The sequence below is a fragment of the Delphinus delphis genome, chromosome 1 (assembly GCF_949987515.2).
Source record: "Delphinus delphis chromosome 1, mDelDel1.2, whole genome shotgun sequence".
NCBI classification, from domain to species: domain Eukaryota; kingdom Metazoa; phylum Chordata; class Mammalia; order Artiodactyla; family Delphinidae; genus Delphinus; species Delphinus delphis.
Window position 1 is genome coordinate 52,568,447 of NC_082683.1, and position 27,174 is coordinate 52,595,620.

At 39.5% G+C, this 27,174-nt stretch overlaps 1 protein-coding gene across 7 annotated transcripts in view; it reads left to right on the forward strand.

Annotated features, from left to right (window-relative positions):
• PATJ (PATJ crumbs cell polarity complex component) overlaps window positions 1-27,174 on the forward strand; it is a 356,331-nt gene that overhangs the window by 318,034 nt on the left and 11,123 nt on the right. For 6 of the 7 annotated variants that reach the window (XM_060022954.1, XM_060023011.1, XM_060022992.1 and 3 more), the window contains 6 exons: window positions 1,414-1,561; window positions 2,669-2,755; window positions 6,425-6,530; window positions 7,277-7,314; window positions 10,409-10,531; window positions 11,486-11,590. In XM_060022954.1, coding sequence (XP_059878937.1) covers window positions 1,414-1,561; window positions 2,669-2,755; window positions 6,425-6,530; window positions 7,277-7,314; window positions 10,409-10,531; window positions 11,486-11,590 — 607 coding nt within the window. The remainder of the gene's footprint in view (window positions 1-1,413; window positions 1,562-2,668; window positions 2,756-6,424; window positions 6,531-7,276; window positions 7,315-10,408; window positions 10,532-11,485; window positions 11,591-27,174) is intronic. The other variant, XM_060022983.1, reaches the window with a different exon arrangement.

The following is a 27,174-nucleotide window of genomic DNA, read 5'->3' on the forward strand; positions in this document are numbered from 1 at the left end:
TGCCTGGAGAGATTCCATTTAGAGTAATGGTTTTTCCTTTATTGTCTCGTAGTGGATTGATGAAATAATCTTCATACAATACCAGCATTTAGATTGAGTTTGTAAGGAACATTTACATTCCTTAGCACAAAAGGTTTCATTATAAAAGATAAGATGTAGGGACTTCCCTGGTGGTACAGTGGTTAAGAATCTGCCTGCTAATGCAGGGAACACAGGTTCTAAGCCCTGGTCCAGGAAGATCCCACATGCTGCGGCCCGTGCGCCACAACTTCTGAGCCCGCATGCCACAACTACTGAAGCCTGTGTGCCCAGAACCCGAGCTCCACAACAAGAGAAGCCACTGCAGTGAGAAGCCCATGCACCGCAACGAAGAGTAGCCCCTGCTCACCGCAACTAGAGAAAGCCCACGTGCAGCAAGGAAGACCCAAAGCGGCCAAAAATAATAAATAAATAAAATAAAAAAACAAAAACCCATCTGAGCTAGAATGAGTTCATCTTTAAAAAACAAAAAAAAGATAAGATGTATAAGCTCTCAAAATTCACAATTCTTTGCCTAGCAGTTCCACGACTAGGAATTTATCCTAACCATATGCTTGTAGATATGTTATTCACTGCACATAGTTTGCAGTAGCTAAAGAATGGAAATAACCTACTGATATATGTCCACCAATAGTTTACTAATAAATGAAATTAAGGAACATTCATAGAATAGTATGTAGCCATAGAAAGAAAACATTGAGGAAGCTCCAAGTGCTAATAAAGACCAGTTGCTAAGGTATTAAGTGAAAAAAGCAAAGTTAAAGAAAACAAAACTGGAGGGAAAAAAGGAGTGTATGTGCACGTATATCCATTTACAAGCGTGTGTACTATACCCACATGCATTTGCTTACGTATACACAGAAAATCTCTTGGAGATACCCAAGAAATGAGTAACATTGGTTACCTCTGAGAGGGAAACTTGTGGACAGGTGAACAGAGGTGAGAGGTGAACTTCCCTCCCACCCCTTTTTAACCTCTTGAATTTTGAGACATTTATTTGTTCATCAAATAAATAAACATAATTAAAACCTTAAAGTAATGAAGGCAGGGAAAGAGAGGGAGAGTGAGAAAGAGACTAGAAATAGATCATATGATAATAATTGAGCTGATCTCTAAGGAAATAACCTGTACATTTTAATAGTACTTAATTCTACTTTTTAAAGCGTATTTCCATTTTATTTCACTAAAATTATCCTCTTGCAGAAATTATGCCCTTGGGCCAATGAAAGTGAATATTACGGGCAGCGTAAATAGGTATAAGCTATTTAAAGGGCAAGCACTCTGAGGTTTATCATTTGGGAAGAATATCAGTAGTCTCAGATTTAATATAGAAATATTAGGTTGTGCCACTACACTGCTTTATGGTATTCACAGAAATGGAAGTGGAGTGTTTATTTCTGACATCGTGAAAGGTGGAGCTGCAGACCTTGATGGGAGATTGATTCAGGGAGACCAGATCTTATCTGTGAATGGGGAGGACATGAGAAGTGCCTCCCAGGAAACAGTGGCCACTATCCTCAAGGTGAGTCCCTAGCTGCTTTCTGTGTGGCTGGTATAACTCAAGTCCACTGGGAACGGTTCTAATCTGGCTTGTTTATAAAATGTGTTGAATTTTATGCTGATTCTAATTTTTTACTAGAGACCTAATACCTGATTATTTTAACCAATCAGGAATAGCCCTAAAAGAAAGCTATTATACTGACTAACAGGATTGAAGGGAACCCTATTTGGGGATTTAAGCTAGTTTTTCATACTTGTGAGAATTCCAAGTATCCTCAATTGTCCTCTAAATGCATTTGATGGGACAGATTCTCCTGGAGTCACAAAATGTATCCTCCTCCCTCTTGGGCTATATTAACATGAATTCATCAAATCCAGCATTTATTGCTTGAAGAAACATTAAAGATTGTTAAAGACCAAGTCCTTCATCTCACAGTGAAGTCTGAGAAAGTAGAAGGGCGTGCCCAAGATCTCAGAGCTGCACTTGAGGGGTTTTCCTGCCACCCAAACTGTCTCTCACTGAAGTTGCCGGGAGGCTAAGACTCAAGGTTCCCTTCCAAGTGTCTTTGCCACATGGACCCTACCTCCCTTGAAAGAAACTGGTTAATAAAAATCCTTGTAAATTGCCATTCAACTATAACCAGGTGTATCTTACTCTGTTTCACAAATACTATAGCTGTAGGAGCTTTTGCAAAGATAAATGAATTTTATTTTAAAATCCTGCTTTCCTAAAATAGTCAACTATCAGTTACTACTCAACAGAGGAATTGTATTAGATTACCTCTGTGTTTGATTTTTCTGTCCTCCTTTTCACCACTTTTTCTTAATCATTTCACTGCTCGCAAATACTTTCATCAGAAGGGAAAAGGAAGAGAAAGGAGGTGAATTGAAATGTAATCCTTTTAACGTGTTTAAAGAAGTCACAAAATCATGAGATGAATAGCATTGAGCTGATAAATTTTTGTGACCTTGTGTGATTTTTTTGATCACTGAATTTCCTTTCTACCTGCAGCCTTCATCAGCCATTTACAGTTCTTGGCTGCAGAGAGATGAGTGGAGGCACTGCCATGAGAATTTAGAACACAAATCCTACTGTTTTTCACCTCTGTTCTTTTCTTGTCTTCCCAAGTGTGCACAGGGACTTGTGCAGCTAGAGATTGGAAGACTCCGAGCTGGTTCCTGGACCTCGTCGAGGAAGACATCACAGAAGAGTCAGGTTGTTGATGGCTTCCCGTTAGACTGGCTCACCTGTCCCAATTGGGAGAAAGTTCTCCATTTCCTAAATGATGGTTTGGAAACAATGTGTAATATACAGCATATTCACAACACCAAGTTCGGTGTACTTTAATGTGTTTGAAATAAAAAGTGAAAGGTGGGGTGGGAATTCATTAATCCCTAGAATTTTCTCTCCTTTATTGCCTGCAAATGTTTTCTTAGAACGCCTTTTCTCTCCCACTATTAGTTCTATATTACCTAGGCATTGCATGTACACAGCTGTGTTTATTTAAAAAAGAAAGACGTAACATCTGGTGGCAATTTGACCCTCATTAGCACAACATTGTTCTATTCATTCAATTAAATATTGCTATAAAGTTAACTTGTGAATAGCCACTCACACATGCTGAGAGCAATTAATGGTATATTCCTGGGAGAGCAAAGTGGGGGGTTGTTTCTCCTGTGGGAGGGAAGCCTTAGTGGGTGATATTTTGTGGGTTAGCAAACATCTCATGTTTATTTGCAAGGCTGAGGTAAATGCCACTTTTTTTCAATGAAGTATATTTCACTGTATTTTTTTTTTTCATTGTAGTGGCTGACAAAATCAAGACAGTAGAGGATATGTTAAGTCCCATTTGGTACATAATGAAACTATAGAAACTTACATGTGACCCCCAATCCCTTTTGTGGGTTATTAGATGGGCCTTTGTCTAAGGTTAAAAGCATGACTTTTGGTCTCCTTCCTAATTTCCTTAAAGCCACTCCAAGGCCTTTGTTTAGATGATGTTCTGATTGTATGGTTAGCACACAGGTGCTTCTGGAATTAAGTTAGCTGCCCCTTTTGCCTCATTGGTGTTAGAAAATGAGCGAAGAAAAAACAACATTGTTCAGATAGGTTCACAGATTAGCTGGCTTCTTTTAGATAATCATCAGAACAATCAAACCCAATAAACATCATGTTAGGTTTGGAACTTTTTTGGGGGGGGGCATTTCTGGTTTATGTAATGGGCAGCAAATATCATGTGTACTAAGAGACAGTGGTGCGTTAGGATTCTAGAGGTCAATAGTTGGTGAGGACTCTGACCAGACTTGTATCAAAAGTGGGAACTTGAGATGCAAAATAGTTGTCTTGGCTTCTTCCTTAATGGACGATTCAACTTGAGTGATTTCATTGAAGCCCTATTGTACATAGGGTTTAGAATGCAGAATGAACAATACTGGAGATGAAATTTTTTTTCCTGGAGAGTATGGGAGGGCAACACAGAAGGGGTTCAATTGGGTCTCACTCCAAAAGGAGTTTGATAGATTGAAAAGAGAGAAAAGGTATCCCAGGGCTTCCCTGGTGGCACAGTGGTTGAGAGTCCGCCTGCCGATGCAGGGGACACAGGTTCGTGCCCCAGTCCGGGAAGATCCCACATGCCGTGGAGCGGCTGGGACCGTGAGCCATGGCCGCTGAGCCTGCATGTCCGGAGCCTGTGCTCCGCAACGGGAGAGGCCACAACAGTGAGAGGCCTGCTTACCACAAAAAAAAAAAAAAAAAAAAAGGTATTCCAGACAGAGGGTGTAGCATAGGCAAAGGCACAAAGGGGTTATAAGGAATTCCAGTGTTTTAAGAAAATTTTGGACTGACAGGTGAGGTGGTAGGTAGAACTGGATTTCTGTCCTTGAGGAATGTATATGTGCATCTTAGTGATGAATAAACTTTACACTCAGGTTAAATACAAAACTAACAAATTTAGAGGCTCTATTATTAAAGGTCAAAACCCCGCCATGACCATTTGTCTGTTATGTAAATGTGAGCTGTCATATTTCAGAAACCTGGAACGAAGTATCAAATACTTTTCTTTAACCTCTTTGCACAGAATTTTTATTTCAGAGGGTAGAAGTTTAATTCAATTTTAAGCAAAGCAGAAAATATATTTTATCCTTACTTTGTCCTTAAAATTATGACCTAGATGATATGAAAGTCTGTACTGATATGTAGCTAATGGGAAGAAGGCTTGTAGCAGACTGTAAAAGAAGTGTCCTCCATCTTCAAGAATTGAATATCAGCCCATGACCCAGATGGAGAAAAAGAGGAACCCATTCCCAAACATTTCCCCTCCAAACCTTTTTAAAGCAGTCAGGACTCTCTAGGGGCACGGATTTCCTTCTGAGCAATTATAAGATAGGGAGACAGATGCCTCCTTTTGAGGGTCTAGGAGAATTTTAACTCGTTGACTTGGCCTAGAGAAAGTGGGTTCATTAAGAGAGATCTTCTAGCCATGGGGCTACCAAGCCTCTTTTTAAAAAAAGTGTTTTCCTACCAACCAGGAAAGAGTATCTTTACTCTGCAGAGGAAAATGTATAATGGTAAAAACACTTGAGAAATCTTTTCCTCAGATAACTGAGGGAGTACCTCCAGGCAAAGTTCATATTTCTAAAGGCCTTGACAAACACAATGTTCTGAGATTTTGTTTAGGCAAAGGTTATAATATGCTATACTTCCTCATTTCTGAGTAGTTATCTATTATAGCACCATTGATTTAAATCATATCCTTTCAAGAAAAATATAAAAACACTCCTTTATATATATATATATATATATATATATATATATATATATATATATATCTCCACTGTGAAGTGCACTGATGTCTGTAACTTACTCTGAAATGAATTTTTTTTAAAGGCCAACTGAGTGATGAATAGACATGTAACAAAAAAATAGTAAAATATTAATTGTGGAATCTAGGTGGTGTGTCTACTGTATCATTCAACTTTTCTGTATATTTGAAATTTTTCATATTTAAGGAATGTTAAAATATTAAACAACTTTCAACATACTAAGGAAATGGATCAAATTATAATTTTTCAGGTAATAATTATGGTCTTAGGTTTACCTCAAAATTTTGAGGCAGTTAAAGCGTAACCGTGAGAATTCGGTAGAAAAAATTCTTTATTCATTAGTGGTGTCATTGTTTTCTGCATTGGAAAGATCCTTCACTGTGCATACGATTTTCATTGCATATGATTTTCATTGAATAGCCACTAGCCAAACATGACTATACATTATCTAAATTTATTTAAATAAACGTTAGATTTATTTTAAAATGATAGTAATGGAGGTATAGCAGATTGAGCTGAATTATTACCAACTCTAGGAAAATCTTTGAGGAAAAAAAATTTTAATATTCCTAAACTAATATATTCCCCTGATATTTACTGCTTTTTCTTACAGTTCAGGGTTCTTTCTATTTGATGAAGTTCCTATAAATCTAGATTTTATTATATTTGTTTTAGCAAAATAGATCAGTAATTTAGATAAAAAGAAAATAAATTTTGCCTGTAGCCCCAAATGACACTTAGTGGCATTAACTGATCATATGTAAACACTGTAACAGGCTAGGAAAATGTTTCTGATTTCATGTGGAGCACAAAAAGCTTAAATTACTGCACGTTTTCTACCTTGATGATTGAAACCACATATAAAAGCACATACAACGGAGAAAGCAGTGGAGCAAATGTTAAATGGGATTGTTTAGGGTGATAGAGAGGGAGTGCGTGTAATTTTTGTTTTCTTTTCTGGCCTCCACAGAATTTTCTATTACATGGTTATGGTTACTTCAGTAAGTAAAATAGTAATAATAAATATGAATTTCTAAGACTGACCACTGAGTTTGCTTTTCAGCAGAGTCAGCACAGCAGCCTTCATCCTTCCCTTGCTCCTGTTATCACCAGTTTGCAAAACCTGGTCGGCGCAAAAAGAGCTTTGGATCCTTCCCCAAAAAACTCAGGTATTACTTGAGACACACCCTCAGCAAAACAATCCTGTTACCCAATTTAAAAAACTTTTTTTAAAATTTTAATTGGAGTATAGTTGATTTACAATGTTGTGTTAGTTTCAGGTGTACAGCAAAAATATTTTTAAGTCTTTGAACGTGGCCACATAAGCCCCAAGCTTTCTGAAAGGCCTGTTCTAAAGGAAGGAAAGCCATAGAGATTCGTTTTTGGAATATGCCTTTAACTTTACACATGAAAAAGAGAAAAGCAGAAATCTAAAGTACTTCATAAAGTAAAACCATTTCCAGAGAGAAAATTTTAAAATGACAGGTCCCTCGAGGAAGGTCAGAAGTGCATATCCCATCATGGGTGGGGTGGGGAAGGCATCTTTTTAAGCCTTTCCTTGGGTAAGGTTATCATTGATTAAGGTGGAAAAATGTTCAGTGAAACAAAAATGGCTCACCCTCCAAGCCATTTAATCACCGTATTCCAGGCAGCGGCTGCTACAGGCCATCAGCTTTTGTCAGACCAAATGATTATGGCCACATCTATCTCAAACAGAGAGGACTTGTTTAAAATAGAGGACATAGCCCCTGATTGATGGTCACCAGTTTGGATTTTGAGAAAGGGTATAATGCCTGCTTGCCTCAGTATTCCCTCCTGAAAGACCTAGAAAATGATACCATTTTCATGGGACAGTATTATATCCTAAATATATTGTCTCTTACTTTTAAAAAGTTAATTTATTGTTTCTTCATAGGCACAGATGTGGGACTAAGGACCATTGAGATAATCAGGGTAAGTCCGTTATTTTGCTTTTTTTCTAATTTGTGTTGCATAATATGTACATCTTTCCCTCAATACAATATATTGGATTGTTAGTGTGTTCTTTTAAGTTACTGAAGGCAATATATGGTCTATGTAACACAAGCAGTCTTAGGAAAATATAGTAAAGCACATACATGACCACTGTGAACTTTTTGGGGCACCACATTCACTTCATTTTGTGCACTGTGTTTACGTTTTAAAAAACAAAAAATGGTATCACATTAGACATACTCTTGTAGCTTGTCTTTTTTACTTTGAAGCATGGACTTTTAGCCGTGTGAATAACTATTTTTTGACAGCAGATGGTATGATTTTTGTCAGTTACATAGTATTCCATTGTATGAATGTGCTGTAATTTTTCTTAACCAATGTCCTCTTATTAAACAATTAGCATATTTCTCAACTTTCGCCATCTTTTATAGCAGAATGTCTTTGTATTTTCTTTTTGGCTCATATCATGGGTGATTTCTTTAGGATTAATTCTTAGAAATGAATTGTTGAGTCAGAATCCATACTTGTTTAAAGGCTTTTATATATAATGCCAAATTGCCCTCCTGAGAAGATTGTGCAAAATGCATTTCATTTCATAAAGTTGTCAAATCCTGATTTTCAGACTCCTGATAATCCTGTGCGATTTTTCAGACTCCTGTGTGATATCCAGAATATTGGCAAGCAGTTTTATTTTCCTTATTCTTACCATTAAATTTGGGATTCAAGCAATAGTGAAAAAAATTATGACCTTGTTGTAATCATGGATCAACTTCAGTAAAGTGATATCCAGCTTAACTTAGTTCTCTGGACTCAATTATAGCTGTGTTTAAAGACACTGTACCATTTATTAGCTCTATGACCTTTGTCAAGTTACTTAACCTCAATTTGCTTATCTGTAGATTGGGGGTGATAACCCTTGCCTCCCAAGGTAAATCTTGTTGTGTGGATTAAATGAGGTGTAATGCATACAGTATACTTAGCATAGTACCTAGTTCATCATGAATGTCCAGCAATTCATTATTATTAACTACAGCTTTGACTAAATCTGCCTTATTTGTTCCCAGTATCTTTCCACCAGCGTGGCAACTCAAATGTTCCTCGTATGGGGAAGTTAAATGTACCAACATGTGCATAATTATGGATAAACTAAGGAAACATCACAATGGATTTGAACAAAGCCAAATTATTCCATAAATTTCTCCTCATTCCAAGATTTATAACATATCATTTTATGTTTCCTTAGTCATTTCAGCTGCTTGTTTTTACAGGCTTTTATAAAAAGGCCTGCTCCTACCCACCCTGTTCTCCCACATACGGTCCGAGCAGAAACTTCATAATGAAACGCATCTTTCATTTCATTTGCATTTGGGTTTTACTATTGATGCATTCAGAAAATAGAAGCTAGACACAAACACTTTGGAAAACAGAATATTAAAGTTGCTGTCATTTTGTTCTTTTTCCTTTGTCCAACTTTATCGAGGTGAAATTGAAACACACTAACCTGTGTATATTTTTAAGTGGTCAGGTAAAACTGCAGAAGCCTTGCAACCCTGTAGGTCCCTTTTCTGCAACCACTCCCCTAACATTTATGTCATTGTTGTCATATGTTTACATCTACATAAATTGAGAACCCCACCAGACAATGGTATCATCTTGGCTTTAAACTGTCCTGCATATTTGAAAAAACTTAACAAGAAATTGATCGCATTTTACTGGTTCTTTGCATGTTGAGTAACTTAGGGGTTTTTCCCAGCCCTGGTGAATGTTATTGCTGTGTAGACTCTGAAGAATGCTGGTGTTTATGTTTTAGCAGGCATCCACCCAGTTAGGCTCAGACTGAAAGTTATGTCACCTTTTGTAAGTGGTAGTTCAAAACTCAGTTCAGTTCCCGAGTGTGGGTCTGTCCCTCATATGCATGGCTTAGACTGAACCTGAGAATTCTGTGGATGCACTCACAGAGGGACAGGATCCCCTTCTCTGACTCTCTCTACTCTAGCTTTCTTCCTTCATTCTCCAGCCATCAGGGCTCCTTTTCCTGGTTCCTCTGACCAGAAAGGTGGGAGTTAACATCAAAGTTTTAGCAGTTTGCCCCACCTTTACAGCTCCTTGACTGGGTCTTGTCTTCAGGACAAAGCTGCCAGGAAAACAATGGGGAGATACACCCTCTGCTGTCGTTTCTCCAAGTTTTTGCTCTCCACCACAATTTCTTTGAGTTTCTTTACTTTTCAGAAGTCTTAGGTAGTTGTACTTTAAATTTTGACAAGAGGTCTTCATTTTCATCAGTAGGAGAAAGATGCTATAGAGTGTGCATGCCACCGTGCTGAAACTGGAACTTGTCACTTATTCTTTTAGTGATTTTTAAAATGTTAACCCTGGGATATAAATGTGGGGGAAACCTGCACAAAGACCAGAACCTCTTCACCAGGGTTGGAGTGAACAAACGGCCTCATCTCAATCTCAGAGAACATTTTCGGTCGCATGTTACTTCTCTCTCCAAACTCTGTACTCACTACAGTGGGTGTCTTCAAAGATCCTTTGTTCTAGCATAGTCCTGCAGCTCTTTCAGAGCCAAGTGTGTTTGTTCACACCCAGAAGAGCATGAGATGTGCAGTAATTTAATTGTAAACACCATATGAGGACATACTTGCCAAGTTCTGCATCAAAATTGGCCACTAAACTGAGCAGTAGCATAGGGTTGTCTTTCTTTGTTTTTTTTGTTTTTACTCCTCCTGTTGCCTTTTACTGAGCCCTTTCTGTGGGCCAGGACTGCACTATATCACCTCATTTAATCCTCAGATCAACACTGTGAGGTAGGTGGTTTTCTTCCCACTTTATGCGTAGGGATGGAAGCTCTAAGATGTTAAGGAACTTCTTTAGCACCCCCAGCTAATTAAGTACTCCAGCTAATTAAGAGCTGAGACACTGGTCTTTCTGACTTCAGAGGCGCTATGGTTAACTCCTGTGGTACCGTAGCCTCCTGCATCAGGAGGGATTTTATTCAACAGCTATCTGGGGACAGTCAGGTTGTGGCTCTTTGTTAAACATATAAGCCTTGTTTTCCTTTGTTTTTTAGGAGCTCAGCGATGCCCTTGGAATCAGTATTGCTGGAGGAAAAGGAAGTCCCTTAGGAGATATCCCAATATTTATTGCCATGATTCAGGCCAGCGGTGTGGCCGCACGTACACAGAAGCTTAAAGTAAACAAAGGGGATGGTGAAGTGCTCTCAGCATGTGATGCGGTGGGTGGGAGAGGATGAGGCAGCCAGGGGCGCTGTGCTTAAAACTGGAATTCCAGCAGCTATCAGAGACCCACACTGAGGGCAAAATGCATTGGAGAAAGTTTATACCTGAAATTCATTATGTCCCTGAACATATAAAAATAGTATCGTTTGTGTCAAAGCTTCTCAATGATAGAAGAAATTGCAGCTCATTTGCAAAGCCTCCCATATCATTTTTAGCACCTCATTCCACCCAAAATTGATTTTCACCTGAGAGATTTGACCTTAGACTCTTCCTTCCACCAAAAGAATCAACATGGGCTTCCCTGGTGGCGCAATGGTTGAGAGTCCACCTGCCGATGCAGGGGACACGGGTTCGTGCCCCGGTCCGGGAAGATCCCACATGCCGCGGAGTGGCTGGGCCCGTGAGCCATGGCTGCTGAGCCTGCACATCCGGAGCCTGTGCTCCGCAACAGGAGAGGCCACAACAGTGAGAGACCCGCATACCGCAAAAAAAATAATAATAATAATCAACATCCTTATGAATTTTTTCCCCCATCGCTCCTTAATCTTAACTTAGGTAGAAAAAATAAAGCAAAAAACATTTGGCTTCCTCGGTAGAGCTTTATTGAACAGGTAATTTGTACACCCCACTATTACTGGCAAATGGATGTATGCAACACTACCATTACCAAGGTACACAAGGCCTTTTAATAATCAAATCTGACCCCTTTCTTGTTTCTCTGATTGGTCTGTATTTGGGGAAAGCCATAAAACTTCCTCATGCTTCTGGAACACGCATACACAGTAGAGACACAGAATCTTCACAATAGCCACAAATGGGAAATATGACTTACAAAGAATTTTAAGCATTCTTCTCAAATTTAATTTTTCTTAATGATAGTGATTTTTCTCCCACTTTTGTACCTCCAGGTTGGAGATCGGATTGTCAGCATTAATGGGCAACCTTTGGATGGGCTGTCTCACGCGGACGTGGTTAATCTGCTGAAGAACGCCTACGGGCGAATTATCCTGCAGGTATTGCGATCAATGGAACTCGCAGCTGCGAGAGGCAGATAAGTGGTGTGCAAAAAAGATTGAGCGTCACTGGCAGGAGGCATCACCGCCCAGCAGGGTGCCTGCCGATGTGAATTATGAAGGTTGAAAGCAAGAAATTATTATTTGTATTCAGAAATTCTTTAATGCCACCCATACAGGCAGTGAACATGATTATATGAAAGCATAACAAGGGGAGAAAAATTACCCTTTGCTTCACATGATAAATCAACAAGGCTTTTAGCTTCTGGTGTTCTTTTGTAAATCAAAGTTTGCAAGGAATAGAAAATGATTTCTTTTCTTATGCCCCAAAACTGTGTCTGAACTGCCCAAGTGCACTCCTTTTAAAGGAGGGGAAAAGTAACTATGCTCTTTCTCCTGTAGCATAAATGATTGCCAACACTGCTAAATGCTTACCACATAGTAGTCATCAACTAAGGCAGACAATCATGTTTCAGCTGTGGTCCCCAAGAGTATTGTCCAGAGGCACAGGGAAATATACCAGGAAGTAAAAACGAGGTGTGCTGTTAATCACCCCTCCTTCGATTTCAGCACTTTGAGTATCTCTGAGATTGATATCGTGTAGTGAGTGAGAGGCAGCGTACTGGCAGCAAGTTTTGTTAGTGAGTTCCCCCCAAAATGTATGTTTATAATCACCATACTTCTGCAGGGGTAGTATTAAATGGTTTATAGGTAAAAAAAATAAAACCCACCATTTCGTATCTCAGAGAGAGGGCAAGCCAGCCCCTCCAATCATTCTAGCCTTTAAATAATCAGTTCGAATTGAAAAACCATAACTTTAGGGAGGACCAATTTGTGGTGCTTAACTCTCACATCTCAAATGTCTAAGTCCAAAGTGCCGAAACAGACATTTAAGAAAAAGTCAATGGCTTTCAGTACGTGGGAAGGGAATCGTAAAGTACTGCCAGTGGTTTCAAGGGAGTTTATGTGGTAGGCAACATGTTATTCAGTGATCTGGGTCCCCAAGTTTCTGTTGAACACAAACAGGAACGCTGTGTGGACTGGCTGTAGAGTCGACTTCCTTTGTCCTCATCTCAGGGGTTACCTCTTGTTCCACCTTCCACTGCTTCGTCATCCTCAGAACCTGCAAATCCTTGCTTTTTCTTGTTTGCAGCCCTTGCTCTTCCTTCGAGTTATGCTGACCCCTAGAGGCCGTACAAGTGCAACTCTTCAATCGCAGAGCTGTGGCCCATTAGTTATACAGAATTTTACCAGGAAGTTATCAAATGATAACTATGTCAAGAAAAAAAAAGTGTTTCCCTTAGCAGAATCTAGTATTATTAACATTTTTATATACCAATATAATTTGTTCAGCTCCACCTTCTTCACAAAGAATTGAGAAGACACAGTGTAAAAGTGTAACATTACGTAAAGTACTTTAAGTGGAAATGAACTCATGCTCTCCCATGAAGAATTAACCCTTCATTCAGCCAAATTTGCCACTATTCACATACTTTTGAAGGGATTCCTTATTTTTCCTATTTCTGCATTTTAAGAAAATGACTTTTGGTTTCAAAATGTTCTCGTGTTAATCACATTAGTTGGTGGTGTCATTTTGTAACAGGTGATGTTAAAAATGGAATCCTTTGGGATTTTGACAGTTGTGATCTACACAACTCTGGGTATGGAGCACATGTGCTCTCAAAGGCTTTAAACACAGAACTCAGGAAATTTCTTACGCCCTGCAACAGATGCCTTTCAGTTGCATAGTCGTATTCACTTTAATTAAAACAATGTGCATGGAATGGTACCAGCAATACAATTATCACAGCTGAGTTGTCAGTAGGTAATCATTTTTATTATCAGGTGAGCCAGCCCATTGTCAGAGTAGTAGAGAAGGTCAGATAGTTGTGTCTGATGATGTGGAAAAGACTTATTGTCGGTGCACATGGGAAGCGGTCAGCAAGTGCTGATGGCACAGGGAAGATTAGGTCTGGGTCAGTGGACTGGAGGGTGCAGAAGGGGAAGAGAGTTGAGGAGACAACTTCTGGAAGCTTCTCCCCATAGTTTAACTTGCTATTGCTAGGTATAGTAAGGAAGTAGATATTTCTGCCCTTAAAGTCTGATGGTTTCTTACTGTCAATTATAGATTGGTCAGTGGGGATTGATTTGGGTATAGGGGTCATTTCAAATGTTCTCAACTATATTTGCTTCTGTAGTCTGATAGTTTGCCTGGTTTAGTGCTTTTGTCTATGAACTACCACAAAACCTTTTTTGGACAAAATAAGGTAACCCAGACTCTCTTCTAGAAAATTTCGTTTTTACCTCTTTCTTTGACAATATAGAAGATAAAAAGAGCACATCAGGGATTTTTGTCACTAAATGAACTTGTGGGGCTTGTTCTGGATCCAAACATTTTAGAATGTAGAATGTGGATGGAGGCAGCACTAACTAAACCAGGGAATATAGGAAGGGCATGTTGGGAGAGAACATTGTATTTTGAGGCATCCAGGTGGAGATATCCAGCAGGCAGAGGAAATGGGCTGCCAATACTCGGGGAGACTTCAGTGCTGGAAACAGGATAAATAAAGCCATCTGAGGCTTCTTGGGGTCAACATCCCCACTGCCTGGCACATTATACTTCATAGATATTGGTTGAATAAGTGAATGTAAACAGTGGAGACAAAGACAGAGGATCAAGGCTTGGAGTCAGCAGCAACTAGGGAGAACAGGAGAAGAGAGTCTGAAGTCAGGGAGATTAACTAAGGGTCTGTCTATAAAGTAGTTTGGAGGTCCTTGGGGACACCCTCCAAAACACAAAAAACCTGATGTAAGAGGGCCCCACTGCTGGTTAGGAGAGAGAGATGTGTCATGTTCAGGATAATATAGAGAAAACAGTGACTTCTCTTGTGCGCCCTCTTTAGAAAATGGAAGAGAAAAAATAAGACACAGGATTAATTCAGGAGGTCCAATATCCAACAACCAGGAGTTTAAAAAGGAAAAGCAGAAAAATAAAAAAGAAATGAAATAAATTTAACTTAAGGTCCATTAATCAGTGAGCAAAATAAATAAAAGAAGAATAATACCTGTATACTACATTCTAAAACTTTCAAAGAGAAAAGTATAAGCTACTTACAAAAGAACAAGAGATTCAAATGTCACCTGACTCTTTTTCAGCAATATATTTCTGAGAAAATTACTTTAGGATATACTCCAACAAAAGAGGAAAGTAAGAGAGAGGGAAGCAGGTGGTTCCAACACTAAGGAACATGGAAGTCCCAGGACAGCTGTGCAGCAGGCAGAGAGAACAACTTGTCCAAATCGGAGCAGGAGAAGAGGGCTCTAAGGGAAACGCCTCTGAATTAGAGGGAAAAAAGAGGAACAGATAGATTACCTTGTACATTTAACTGAATTGGAGGTTTAAGATCCAATTAAATTGGAAAGTTTGGGGCTGAATTAGTGATAAGTATATACAAATTAAACAAAATAAGATCATTATTGACCTTGAGGACAATAAACTTATACCAAAAAAAGAGAGAGAGAGAAATGTAATCCTAGTATAGTAGTTGGCTCAGTATGAATAACATTTATATAAACATAAGTCATAATAAAACTGATAGAACGAAACATCGTAATGCATGAAATATTAGTAGCATGAGAGTTTGTGATGTGTTCGTGGAAAGGAAAATATAAGAGAGTTAAATCTTTAAAGTTGAAATAAGAGTTTCAGAAATCATTAAAACTACAAAGATTTAAGTATATCTAAAGAAACATAAGAAAGAAGTAGAAGTTAAAAACATAAAAATTAAGTGTAAGATTTTGGCAAGCTAAATTTTCATCTGTTGGAATAGGGAGTCTATTGATGTCATCAAGATGATAAATTTCAAAATAGTTTTATAAAGTGTATTATTTAGCTTACACCTCTAGAATTGAAAAGAGAAATGTTCAGTGTGTATCTAGGGAATGAGAGTGTTGAATTTTTTTTATCATGTACTGTAATACTTAATTTTTCATCATGTGAACACAAAAGGAAATATACTAGGAAAATCTAATAGAAAAGAACCAGGAGTTAAGAATACAGGTACTAGACCCTAAAGGAGAAAAGAATTTTAAGAATAGCACACTTGAGCAGAAGCAAGAAGAACTACAATCCTGCAGCCTGTGGAACAAAAACTACATTCACAGAAAGATACACAAGATGAAAAGGCAGAGGGCTATGTACCAGGTGAAGGAACAAGATAAAACCCCAGAAAAACAACTAAATGAAGTGGAGATAGGCAACCTTCCAGAAAAAGAATTCAGAATAATGATAGTGAAGATGATCCAGGACCTCGGAAAAAGAATGGAGGCAAAGATTGAGAAGATGCAAGAAATGTTTAACAAACACCTAGAAGAATTAAAGAATAAACAAACAGAGATGAACAATACAATAACTGAAATGAAAACTACCCTAGAAGGAATCAATAGCAGAATAGCTGAGGCAGAATGGATAAGTGACCTGGAAGACAGAATGGTGGAATTCACTGCTGTGGAACAGAATAAAGAAAAAAGAATGAAAAGAAATGAAGACAGCCTAAGAGACCTCTGGGACAACATTAAATGCAACAATATTCTCATTATAGGGGTCCCAGAAGGAGAAGAAAGAGAGAAAGGACCTGAGAAAATATTTGAAGAGATTATAGTCAAAAACTTCCCTAACACAGCAAACAAAATAGCCACCCAAGTCCAGGAAGTGCAGCGAGTCCCATACAGGATAAACCCGAACAGAAACACGCCGAGACACATAGTAATCAAATTGGCAAAAATTAAAGGCAAAGAAAAATTATTGAAAGCAGCAAGGGAAAAATGACAAATAACATACAAGGGAACTCCCATAAGGTTAACAGAAACTCTACAAGCCAGAAGGGAGTGGCATGATATACTTAAAGTGATGAAAGGGAAGAACCTACAACAAAGATTACTCTACCCAGCACGGATCTTATTCAGATTCGATGGAGAAATCAAAAGCTGTACAGACAAATGAAAGCTAAGAGAATTCAGCACCACCAAACCAGCTTTACAACAAATGCTAAAGGAACTTCTCTAAATGGGAAACACAAGAGAAGAAAAGGACCTACCAAAACAAACCCAAAACAATTAAGAAAATGGTCATAGGAACATACATATTGAAAATTACCTTAAACATGAATGGATTAAATGCTCCAACCAAAAGACATAGACTGGCTGAATGGATACAAAAGCAAGACCCATATATATGCTGTCTACAAGAGACCCACTTCAGACCTAGGGACACATACAGACTGAAAGTGAGGGGATAGAAAAAGATATTCCGTGCAAATGGAAATCAAAAGAAAGCTGGAGTAGCAATACTCATAGCAGATAAAATAGACTTTAAAATAAAGAATGTTACAAGGGACAAGGAAGGACAGTACATAATGATCAAGGGATCAATCCAAGAAGAAGATGTAACAATTATAAATATAAATGCACCCAACATAGGAGCACCTCAGTATATAAGGCAACTGCTAACAGCTATAAAAAAAGAAATCGACAGTAACACAATAATAGTGGGGGACTTTAAATACCTCACTTACACCAATGGACAGATCATCCAAAATAAGAATAAATAAGGAAACAGAAACTTTAAATGACACAATAGACCAGATAGATTTAATTGATATTTATAGGACATTCCATCCAAAAAGCAGATTACACTTTCTTCTCAAGTGTGCATGGAACATTCTCCAGGATAGATCACATCTTGGGTCACAAATCAAGCCTCAGTAAATTTAAGAAAATTGAAATCACATCAAGCATCTTTTCTGACTACAATGCTATGAGATTAGAAATCAATTACAGGGAATAAATCATAAAAAACACAAACACATGGAGGCTAAACAATACATTACTAAATAACCAAGAGATCACTGAAGAAATCAAAGAGGAAATCAAAAACTACCTAGAGACAAATGACAATGAAAACACGACGATCCAAAACCTATGGGATGCAGCAAAAGCAGTTCTAAGAGGGAAGTTTATAGCTATGCAAGCCTACCTCAGGAAACAAGAAAAATCTCAAATAAACAATGTAACCTTACACCTAAAGGAAATAGAGAAAGAAGAACAAACAAAACCCAAAGTTAGCAGAAGGAAAGAAATTATAAAGATCAGAGCAGAAATAAATAGAAACAAAGAAAACAATAGCAAAGATCAATAAAACTAAAAGCTGGTTCTTTGAGAAGATAAAATTGATAAACCATTAGCCAGACTCATCAAGAAAAAGAGGGAGAAGATTTAAATCAATAAAATTAGAAATGAAAAAGGAGAAGTTACAACAGATACCACAGAAATACAAAGCATCCTAAGAGACTACTACAAGCAACTCTATGCCAATAAAATGGACAACCTGGAAGAAATGGACAAATTCTTAGAAAGGTATAACCTTCCAAGACTGAACCAGGAAAATTAGAAACTATGAACAGACTGATCACAAGTAATGAAATTGAAACTGTGATTAAAAATCTTCCAACAAACAAAAGTCCAGGACCAGATGGCTGCACAGGTGAATTCTATCAAACATTTAGAGAAGAGCTAACACTCATCTTTCTCAAACTCTTCCAAAAAATTGCAGAGGAAGGAACACTCCCAACTCATTCTATGAGGCCACCATCACCCTGATAACAAAACCAGACAAAGATACTACAAAAAAAAAAAAAATTACAGAACAATATCACTGATGAATATAGATGCAAAAATCCTCAACAAAATACAAGCAAACAGAATCCAACAATACATTAAAAGGATCATACACCATGATCAAGTGGGATTTATCCCAGGGATGCAAGGATTCTTCAATATACACAAATCAATCAATGATACACCATATTAACAAATTGAAGAAGAAAAACCATATGATCATCTTGATAGATGAAGAAAAAGTTTTTTGACAAAATTCAACACCCACTTATGGGTAAAAGCTCTCCAGAAGGTGGGCATGGAGGGAACCTACCTCAACATCATAAAGGCCATATACAACAAACCCACAGCAAACATCATTCTCAATGGTGAAAAACTGAAACAATTTCCTCTAAGATCAGGAACAAGACAAGGATGTCCACTCTCACCACTGTTATTCAACATAGTTTTGGAAGTCCTAGCCACAGCAATCAGAAAAGAAAAAGAAATAAAAGGAATACACATTGGAAAAAAAGAAGTAAAACTGTCACTGTTTGCAGATGACATACTATATACATAGAGAATACTAAAGATGCTACCAGAAAACTATTAGAGCTAATCAATGAATTTGGTAAAGTTGCAGGATACAAAATTAATGCACAGAAATCTCTTGCATTCCTATACACTAATGATGAAAAATCTGAAAGAGAAATTAAGGAAACACTCCCATTTACCACTGCAACAAAAAGAATAAAATATCTGGGAATAAACCTACCTAGGGAGACAAAAGAGCTGTATGCAGAAAACTATAAGACACTAATGAAAGAAATTAAAGATGATACCAACAGATGGAGAGATATACCATGTTCTTGGATTGGAAGAATCAATATTGTGAAAATGACTATACTACCCAAAGCAATTTACAGATTCAATGCCATCCCTGTGAAATTACCAATGGCATCTTTTACAGAACTAGAACAAAAGATCTTAAAATTTCTATGGAGCCACAACAGACCCCGAATAGCCAAAGCAGTCTTGAGGGAAAAAAACGGAGCTGGAGGAATCAGGCTCCCTGACTTCAGACTATACTACAAAGCTACAGTAATCAAAATATGGTACTGGCACAAAAACAGAAACATAGATCAATGGAACAAGATAGAAAGCCCAGAGATAAGCACATGCACCTATGGTCAACTCATCTATGACAAAGGAGGCAAGGGTATACAGTGGAGAAAAGACAGTCTCTTCAATAAGTGGTGCTGGGAAAACTGGACAGCTACATGTAAAAGAATGAAATTAGAACACTCCCTAACACCATACACAAAAATAAACTCGAAATGGATTAAAAACCAAAATGTAAGGCCAGATGCTATTAAACTCTTAGAGGAAAACATAGGCAGAACACTCTTTGACATAAATCACAGCAAGATCTTTTTTGATCCACCTCCTAGAGTATTGGAAATAAAACCAAAAATAAACAAATGGGACCTAATGAAACTTCAAAGCTTTTGCACAGCAAAGGAAACCATAAACAAGATGAAAAGACAACCCTCAGAATGGGAGATAATATTTGCAAATGAATCAATGCAGAAAGGATTAATCTCCCAAATATATAAACAGCTCATGCAGCTCAATATTAAAAAAACAAACAACCCAATCCAAAAATGGGCAGAAGACCTAAGTAAACATTTCTCCAAAGAAGACATACAGATGGCCAAGAGGCACATGAAAAGCTGCTCAACATCACTAATTATTAGAGAAATGCAGATCAAAGCTACAATGAGGTGTCACCTCACACCAGTTAGAATGGGTATCATCAGAAAATCTACAAACAGCTAATGCTGGAGAGGGTGTGGAGAAAAGGGAACCCTCTTGCACTGTTGTTGGGAATGTAAATTGATACAGCCACTATGGAGAACAGTATGGAGGTTCCTTAAACAACTAAAAATAGAATTACTGTATGACCCAGCCATCCCACTACTGGGCATATACCCAGAGGAAACCATAATTCAAAAAGACACATGCGGGCTTCCCTGGTGGCACAGTGGTTGAGAGTCCGCCTGCCAATGCAGGGGACATGGGTTCGTTCCCCAGTCCGGGAAGATCCCACATGCCGCGGAGCGGCTAGGCCCGTGAGCCATGGCCGCTGAGCCTGCGCATCCGGAGCCTGTGCTCTGCAATGGGAGAGGCCACAACAGTGAGAGGCCCGCGTAACCCCACCCCCCCCAAAAAATGACACATGCACCCCAATGTTCATTGCAGCACTATTTACAATAGCCAGGTCATAGAAGCAACCTAAATGTCCATTGACAGATGAATGGATAAAGAAGATGTGATACATATATACAATGGAATATTACTCAGCCATAAAAAGGGATGAAATTGGGTCATTTGTTGAGACATGGATGGATGTAGTGACTGTCATACAGAGTGAAGTAAGTCAGAGAAAAACAAATATAGTATCTTAACACATATATGTGGGACCTAGAAAAATGGTACAGATGAACCAGTTTGCAGGGCAGAAATTGAGACACAGATGTAGAGAACAAACGTATGGACACCAAGGGGGGAAAGCGGCACAGGGGTGGGGACGGTGATGGGATGAATTGGGCGATTGGGATTGACATGTATACACTGATGTGTATAAAATGGATGATTAATAAGAGCCTGCTGTATAAAAATAAATAAAATTAAAATTTTTTTTAAAAAAACAAATTTATAGAAATTTGTAAAATAACTACCTCAAACCAAACTATATCTCAAGATTAAACAATTGGGGATATTGAAAATAAAATAGCACACTTACGAATGAGGCAGAAGAAAATAAAACCGTGGGCAAGTCATTGCAGCTGGCAGATAAATCGCTGGCAATCTTTGTTTTAGCTTTTTTTTATGTTGACACTTTTTAAAGTCTTTATTGAATTTTTTACGATATTGCTTCTGTTCTATGTTTTTTGGTTTTTTGGCCTTGGGGCATGTGGGGTCTTAGCTCCCTGGCCAGGGATCAAACCCGCACCCCCTGCACTGCCAGGGAAGTCCCGCTAGCAATCTTTAAAAGAATTGATTTCTCTCTTTAAAGTTTGTGGCAAGTCAGTAGAGAGCAAGGGAGTAGTTGGGAGCAAAGGACATAGATAAAAAGATGGAGATGTTTTTACCTCTGAAAAAGAGGATAAGAAGGTTTTCAGGGGAGTTTGAGTCGGATGGCTTTCCTTCTAGGATGGTCATTTTCTAAGCATGAATAAAGAAAATATTTTGACATTTGAGAGAAATGCTTCTCAAACCTCAGCATGTTCCAGAACTATCTGGAGGGCTCGTTAAACAGACAAACTGCTGGGTCCCACCCCCAGAGCTTCTTATTGTGTAGGACTGGGGTGGATCCAGGAATTTCCATTTACAACAAGCTGCCAGGTGGTACTGATGCTGCTAGTTAGAGAGCAACCTGAGACCCACTGGAGTAGTGCATTCTTTAGGGATGAACAAAGATTTGCACATGCTGTTCTCTATGCCTGGAATACCTGTCTCTCCCCACCTGTATCCCCTCTCTATAAAGGTACAACATGTGAGTAGTTCTTAACCTTGGTTGCCCAGTAAAATCACTGACTCTAGTATCAGTTCCTGGGTCTCACCCCATGGAATTAATTGGTCTGGGATGTGGCCTGAACACTGGGCTATTTTAAAGCTTTCTAGGTGATTTATTATGTAGCTAGGGATAAGACCAGATGATCTGTGAGGGTTCATGATGGGTAGAAAGCCAAGTGATGCCAGAAAAAGGGTAGTAAGCTTCGGGAAAAGGATCAAGAGCTAAAGGTTTGAAAGTTGAAGTGAAGACCTGGGGTAAGTTCTGAAGGACATGAAAGGTTTAGTGTCAGAAAGTTGTGCATCTTGAATCCTTTTAACTCTTAAGTTTCCTGTAGGAAACTGGATCACGGCTTCTTCCTTTCAAGGTTGCCGTGAGGGTTAAATGTGGTGTAACACAATAAAAATACTGGATTGAAAATGTTAAGCATTAAATAAGTGATACTTTATTACTCTCATTATAATAACATAGTCTTGAAGTCAGAGGATGCTAAAATTCCTTTTAAAATCCTAGTAGTGTGGTGGTTTTCCAGGTGGCATTTGAGGTGTGTGCCACTAGATGATGATGTGACTAGGTCACTTTGCTTCTTCTTACTTCACTCCAAACTTAAAACATTTGACACTTCAGACCATTATATTCTGAAAACAGATAATTAAGATCAAAATATTCTGATGTCACTAGAATCAGTGTCCCTAGATTCTAAATAAAAACTTTAATCAGATATGCTTTCTAGTTCATTAAGTTACACCAAATGCCAGGCATGGGGACAAAGCAAGGTTTTTCTGATTGTTCTGCAATGTGCTCTCATCTTAAGATGCCAACTTTCTCAGGGGTCACCTTAACATGACAGTTCTTCCTGTCTGTTTCCAGCGTATCTGCACTATGGATTTAGGATGCAGGCTGGGTGTGAGTGCTGAGTTTGTATTTTGTACTACAAGATTTGGGTCCTAACAAATCTAAAAGCTAATCTCATTCCTTTGCAAGACCAGCAAGTCAGGAAAGTTCTAAGCAAGGAGCTCAAGCTTTTATGCACTGTAATGTCCTACTTACCTGGACAATATTTTGACTTCTCAATTCTTCAAAACATAATTTCCCAAACCTATTTTTAAGGAAAGGTACTCTTCCTAGGGTCCATGCAATAAAGACCTGTGCTTTATTACTCAATTAGAAAATTTACCAAATATACATGGTTCTATTATAGAACATATACATCTGATTGAACTTTGTTTTGCTTTTAACGTAAATTATTAAATGCCACAAGGAGCCAAGGCACGAGAGAGTATATCAGAACAGATACCTTTCCAAGGAGAAGACAAAATTTAAGGAATTAAATATTGAAGGGGAAACACTCTGGGAGGGGGAAATTCATTTGGAGGAGGAAACAGAGTGAAGGGTAGGTGCAGTTGAAGGGGGAAGCACAGAGGGAGGGGGTAGGTGCAGTTGGAGGGGAAGCACAGAGGGAGGGGGTAGGTACAGTTGGAAGGGGAAGCACAGAGGGAAGGGGTAGGTGCAGTTGGAGGGGAAGCACAGAGGGAGGGGATAGGTGCAGTTGGAGGGGGAAACACAGGGAGGGGGTAGGTGCAGTTGGAGAGGAAGCACAGAGGGAGGGGTAGGTGCAGTTGGAGGGGGAAACACAGAGGGAGGGGAAAATTCACTTGGAGGGGAAAACACGCTTATTGGTTTGTCTTCTTCCAGGGATCCAAAGGTCTCTTGTTCCTTAGGCTTAAAGGATAAGGCTTCTTTCCCATCCTTGTTTTCACAAGCCTCGCCCTGGCGTGGAGAACTTTACTCCTTCCCTTCTTCCATTTCACAAGTCTCCTGCTTCTCAGGGGCAGAGGTCTCCTCCTCTCCCTTTGGGTCAGCAGCCTGCATCTGCTCAGGGAGGCACTTATTAAATGTTTGATCGTAACAAGGTTGGGGAGATAGGAGAAAACAAAGTTCTTTCAGTCAGCGTCTGGTGAGTCTAAACTGATGAATCACGTGGCAGCTCAAGAAGCTCTGTTAGTTTACTGCGTGCGTCCCCATCACCCAGCAGTTCCATATCTAGGTCTCCACCTTGAAGAACCTCTCGGGATTTCTGTCGCAGTACTGTGTGCAACAATGAGGAGGAACATAGCCTTACACAGCTTTTGAGCCAGGTTAGTGATTTTGAAGGGTGATTGGGAGGCAAGGTGCAACATCTGCTGCCTCCAGGCCCTGGGGACGAGGCATGAGAGGAAGGGCTGCTGATCTGAGTGATGTAATAAAGCCAGACCGTAGGCTGTGGATCTCATGAGATGGAGCTGGTCCTAGCCGGGTGGAAGGACTCCAGACACCATGGCTCTTTCAAGTTGCACAGACCTTAGTACCATCACCTCAGGACGTCGAAGGCTGTCTGCCTTCCCCAGGAATCCCTGTCCGTCCCTCCCCTCTCCGTGTAGAATGGCGTCCGTATCTGCCTCCCCTGTTAGGTGACAGCAATGGCAAGCCTGCTTGTGGGAGAGTGGGGAACACATTTGCTTTCCCTGGGTTTCCTCTGCTCCCACCCATGTCCTCAGAACCTACCACAGAAGTTTGCACCCAGTAGTTCAAAATTTACTTTAAAAAAAAGTGACCAAACTTCCCATTAGCCTTTTTGCCTTCCCCCTTCCTCAAACACAGAAATAGACCTCTCCCAGCCTCACCTCCAAGCCTAGTCCCCGGTATTGCTGGGCAAAGAGCAGGGCTGAGCCAAGACTCCTAGACCACAGCTCTGTCTCCTCAAACTTGTATCCAGCTGAACATGCCCTTCCAAGATCGGATTATCCCCTTTCACAAGTCATGCCTAGGAAGGCCAATCAACTCTGAGACCAAGAAGGTTGATGCAAATGCCTTGGGGCTGTAGAGTTATCCTGGGGGTGATGGGTTTGTCTCCTTGCTTCCCTGCAAAAGACCAAACTATCAGTGAAAATGCTTCACATTTCCCATCCAGCCCTTTGTATTCCACTCCTACAAAATAGGCAGGAGCTCAGGGATCCTAGGTTTTAATATTGTCCGTTATTGTGAGGCCCATCTTATTTCAGGGTTGGGGGAGAGCAAGAGGCCTTCAGATTTTAGAAGGATATGAGTTTTTCTGTAAGGTGATGCTATATTAGTGTTTTTACATTTTCTAGCTAGATAAAGAAATTTAATTTTTACCCAAATAGAACTATGGCTTTGGTTTTACAGTTTATATGGACTCCTGAAAGTTTATTAAAATTCAAAAGCTTTCTTCCTAGAACATCCATGGGGTGTATATCTCCTACCTCCCAACCCCTCTCCTTGTAGTACTGGGGGGAGGGATGCGTTTTTCCCGCCTGTTGCCAAGCACAGCCATGAAGATCACCTGTACTTGCAGCTGCTTGTTTGACTCTCTGCCCCTCTTTCTTCCCAGCTCCATGTCTAGACTGTACTTCATTATATGCAGGGTGAAGCAGATCTCTAGGTGTGAGGGTCCAAGACCAGATCTGTACCCTCTCACTAGGTGATTTGCCTCACACTGAATTCAATTAAGAGCACAGGATTCTAGAGTAAAATGGCATGGGTTTGAATCCAGCCTTTACTCCTTCGCTGAACGTGAGAAAGTTACTTAACCTCTCTGCTCCAGGTTCCTCTGTCTGTAGTATGGGAATAATGATGGTACCTACGTCTGTAGGGACTCAGAAGAGTGCTTAGCATAGAGGAAGTGCTCAGTTTATATTCAGTATCATGGTGCTGTTATATGTTGAATAAATGAGCCAGTAAAGAAAGGAGCAGGTTGCCATCAAGTCTTGGCTTTTGAAGGTATCTTAGAAAAGGTAATATTTTACTGACTTTCTTCTTCAGCCCCATAACAGATGGTCTGGTTCATGGACAGCTGAGAGTACATGTCCAGATTCCCATCAAGTATAGGAATCCCCCTCACCATATCCCAAATCGGTAGAGTTTTGAGTCTCTGAGTCCTTGCTTTGTGGGGGGCTCATGTCCTAACAAGTTGAGCCATTCCATTCTGTAACTGCCTCAGTTATTAGATTTTTTTCTTCTTAAAAAGACCCAGAACCAATCTCCTTGTAACCTCTATCAATCTCACTCTGTTCCATGGAAATTCAGAATATTGAACTCTGTACGCCCTATTCCTTAGGAAGGTTTTAGGTTCATTCATTTATTCATTCCACAAAAGCTTATTAAGCAGTTGTGTGCCAGGCACCTTCACATTGAGAAGCTGTCCTTATCCTCATGATTCCTGTGATTGGGTGGGAAAGACAGCTAACAGTCACACAAATACATATCATGACGACTTGTAAGGAATACTTAGAGCGCTACAGAAAGGAAAACGGGAAATTAATTTGAACATGGGTAGTCAAAGAAGGCTTGTATAACGGAAGTGACCAACTGGTTTGGTGGAGGGGAGGGTGCGGGACTCCATGCAGAAAGAACTGTGGAATGTGGGGTGGAGTGGAAGACATAGATGGGATTAGAGGGGTAGGCTAGGAAGGACATTTGTGTGTACAGTTAGGGAGTCTTAATTTTATTCCAGGTACAAAGAAAGACCACTGAAAGGTTTTAAGCAGGGGAGGGCCATTATCCATTTTATATTTTAAAAGATAACTGGCTGTTGTGTAGAAGAGAGATTAGAAGAGGGTGAGTGGGGATTCCAGGTAAAAGACAGCTGATGATGATTGAATTAGGATGGTCACCAGAGAGATGAAAAGGAAACAAACTTGAGAAGTATATTGGAGGTAGAGTCCAGAGGATTTGGTGGTAGATTATTCAGAATAAGCGTCAGTTAGGTTAGCATTCTAGTACCTTTCCAGCTGGGCAGTCACCAGCCAACAATCGGGTGTTTTCAATATAATACCTAGTGGGTTTCTAATTAGGCAGCTGGAGGTGCCATATCTTAAGAAGAGGAAACCTAGAGGGAAAATGAATAGAAGGGATTTGGTTGTTGGATCAAGAATTTGGATTCGGTTGTGTTAATTAGGCTTTGAGATATTAAAATGCAGATGTTGAGTTGGCAATTGGATATAACAGACTAAGCTGGGAATTGTTAGCACGTTGTTGGAATTTAAAGCTGTGGGAATGTGTATGCTGTGACCTAGACCCTGAGTGTGCAAGTGGGAAGTGGGCCAGGACTGAGCCACGAGGGGTGAGTAGAATAGCAGAGATGGAAGCTGCAGGAGAAAAGCCGGAGAGTGGGTCATGGGAGTCTGGGTCTGGCAACAGAGATGGAAACTGGAATGGAGTGGGGTTTTGAAAATGATGTAGGCTGAGAGTAGGTAGGATTACATAGGTCACATGCAGAGACAACTCCTCCACTACATTTGCTGGGGAGGAGAGGAAAAAAAAAAACAGAAACTGGTGGTAAGTGCAGAGGAGA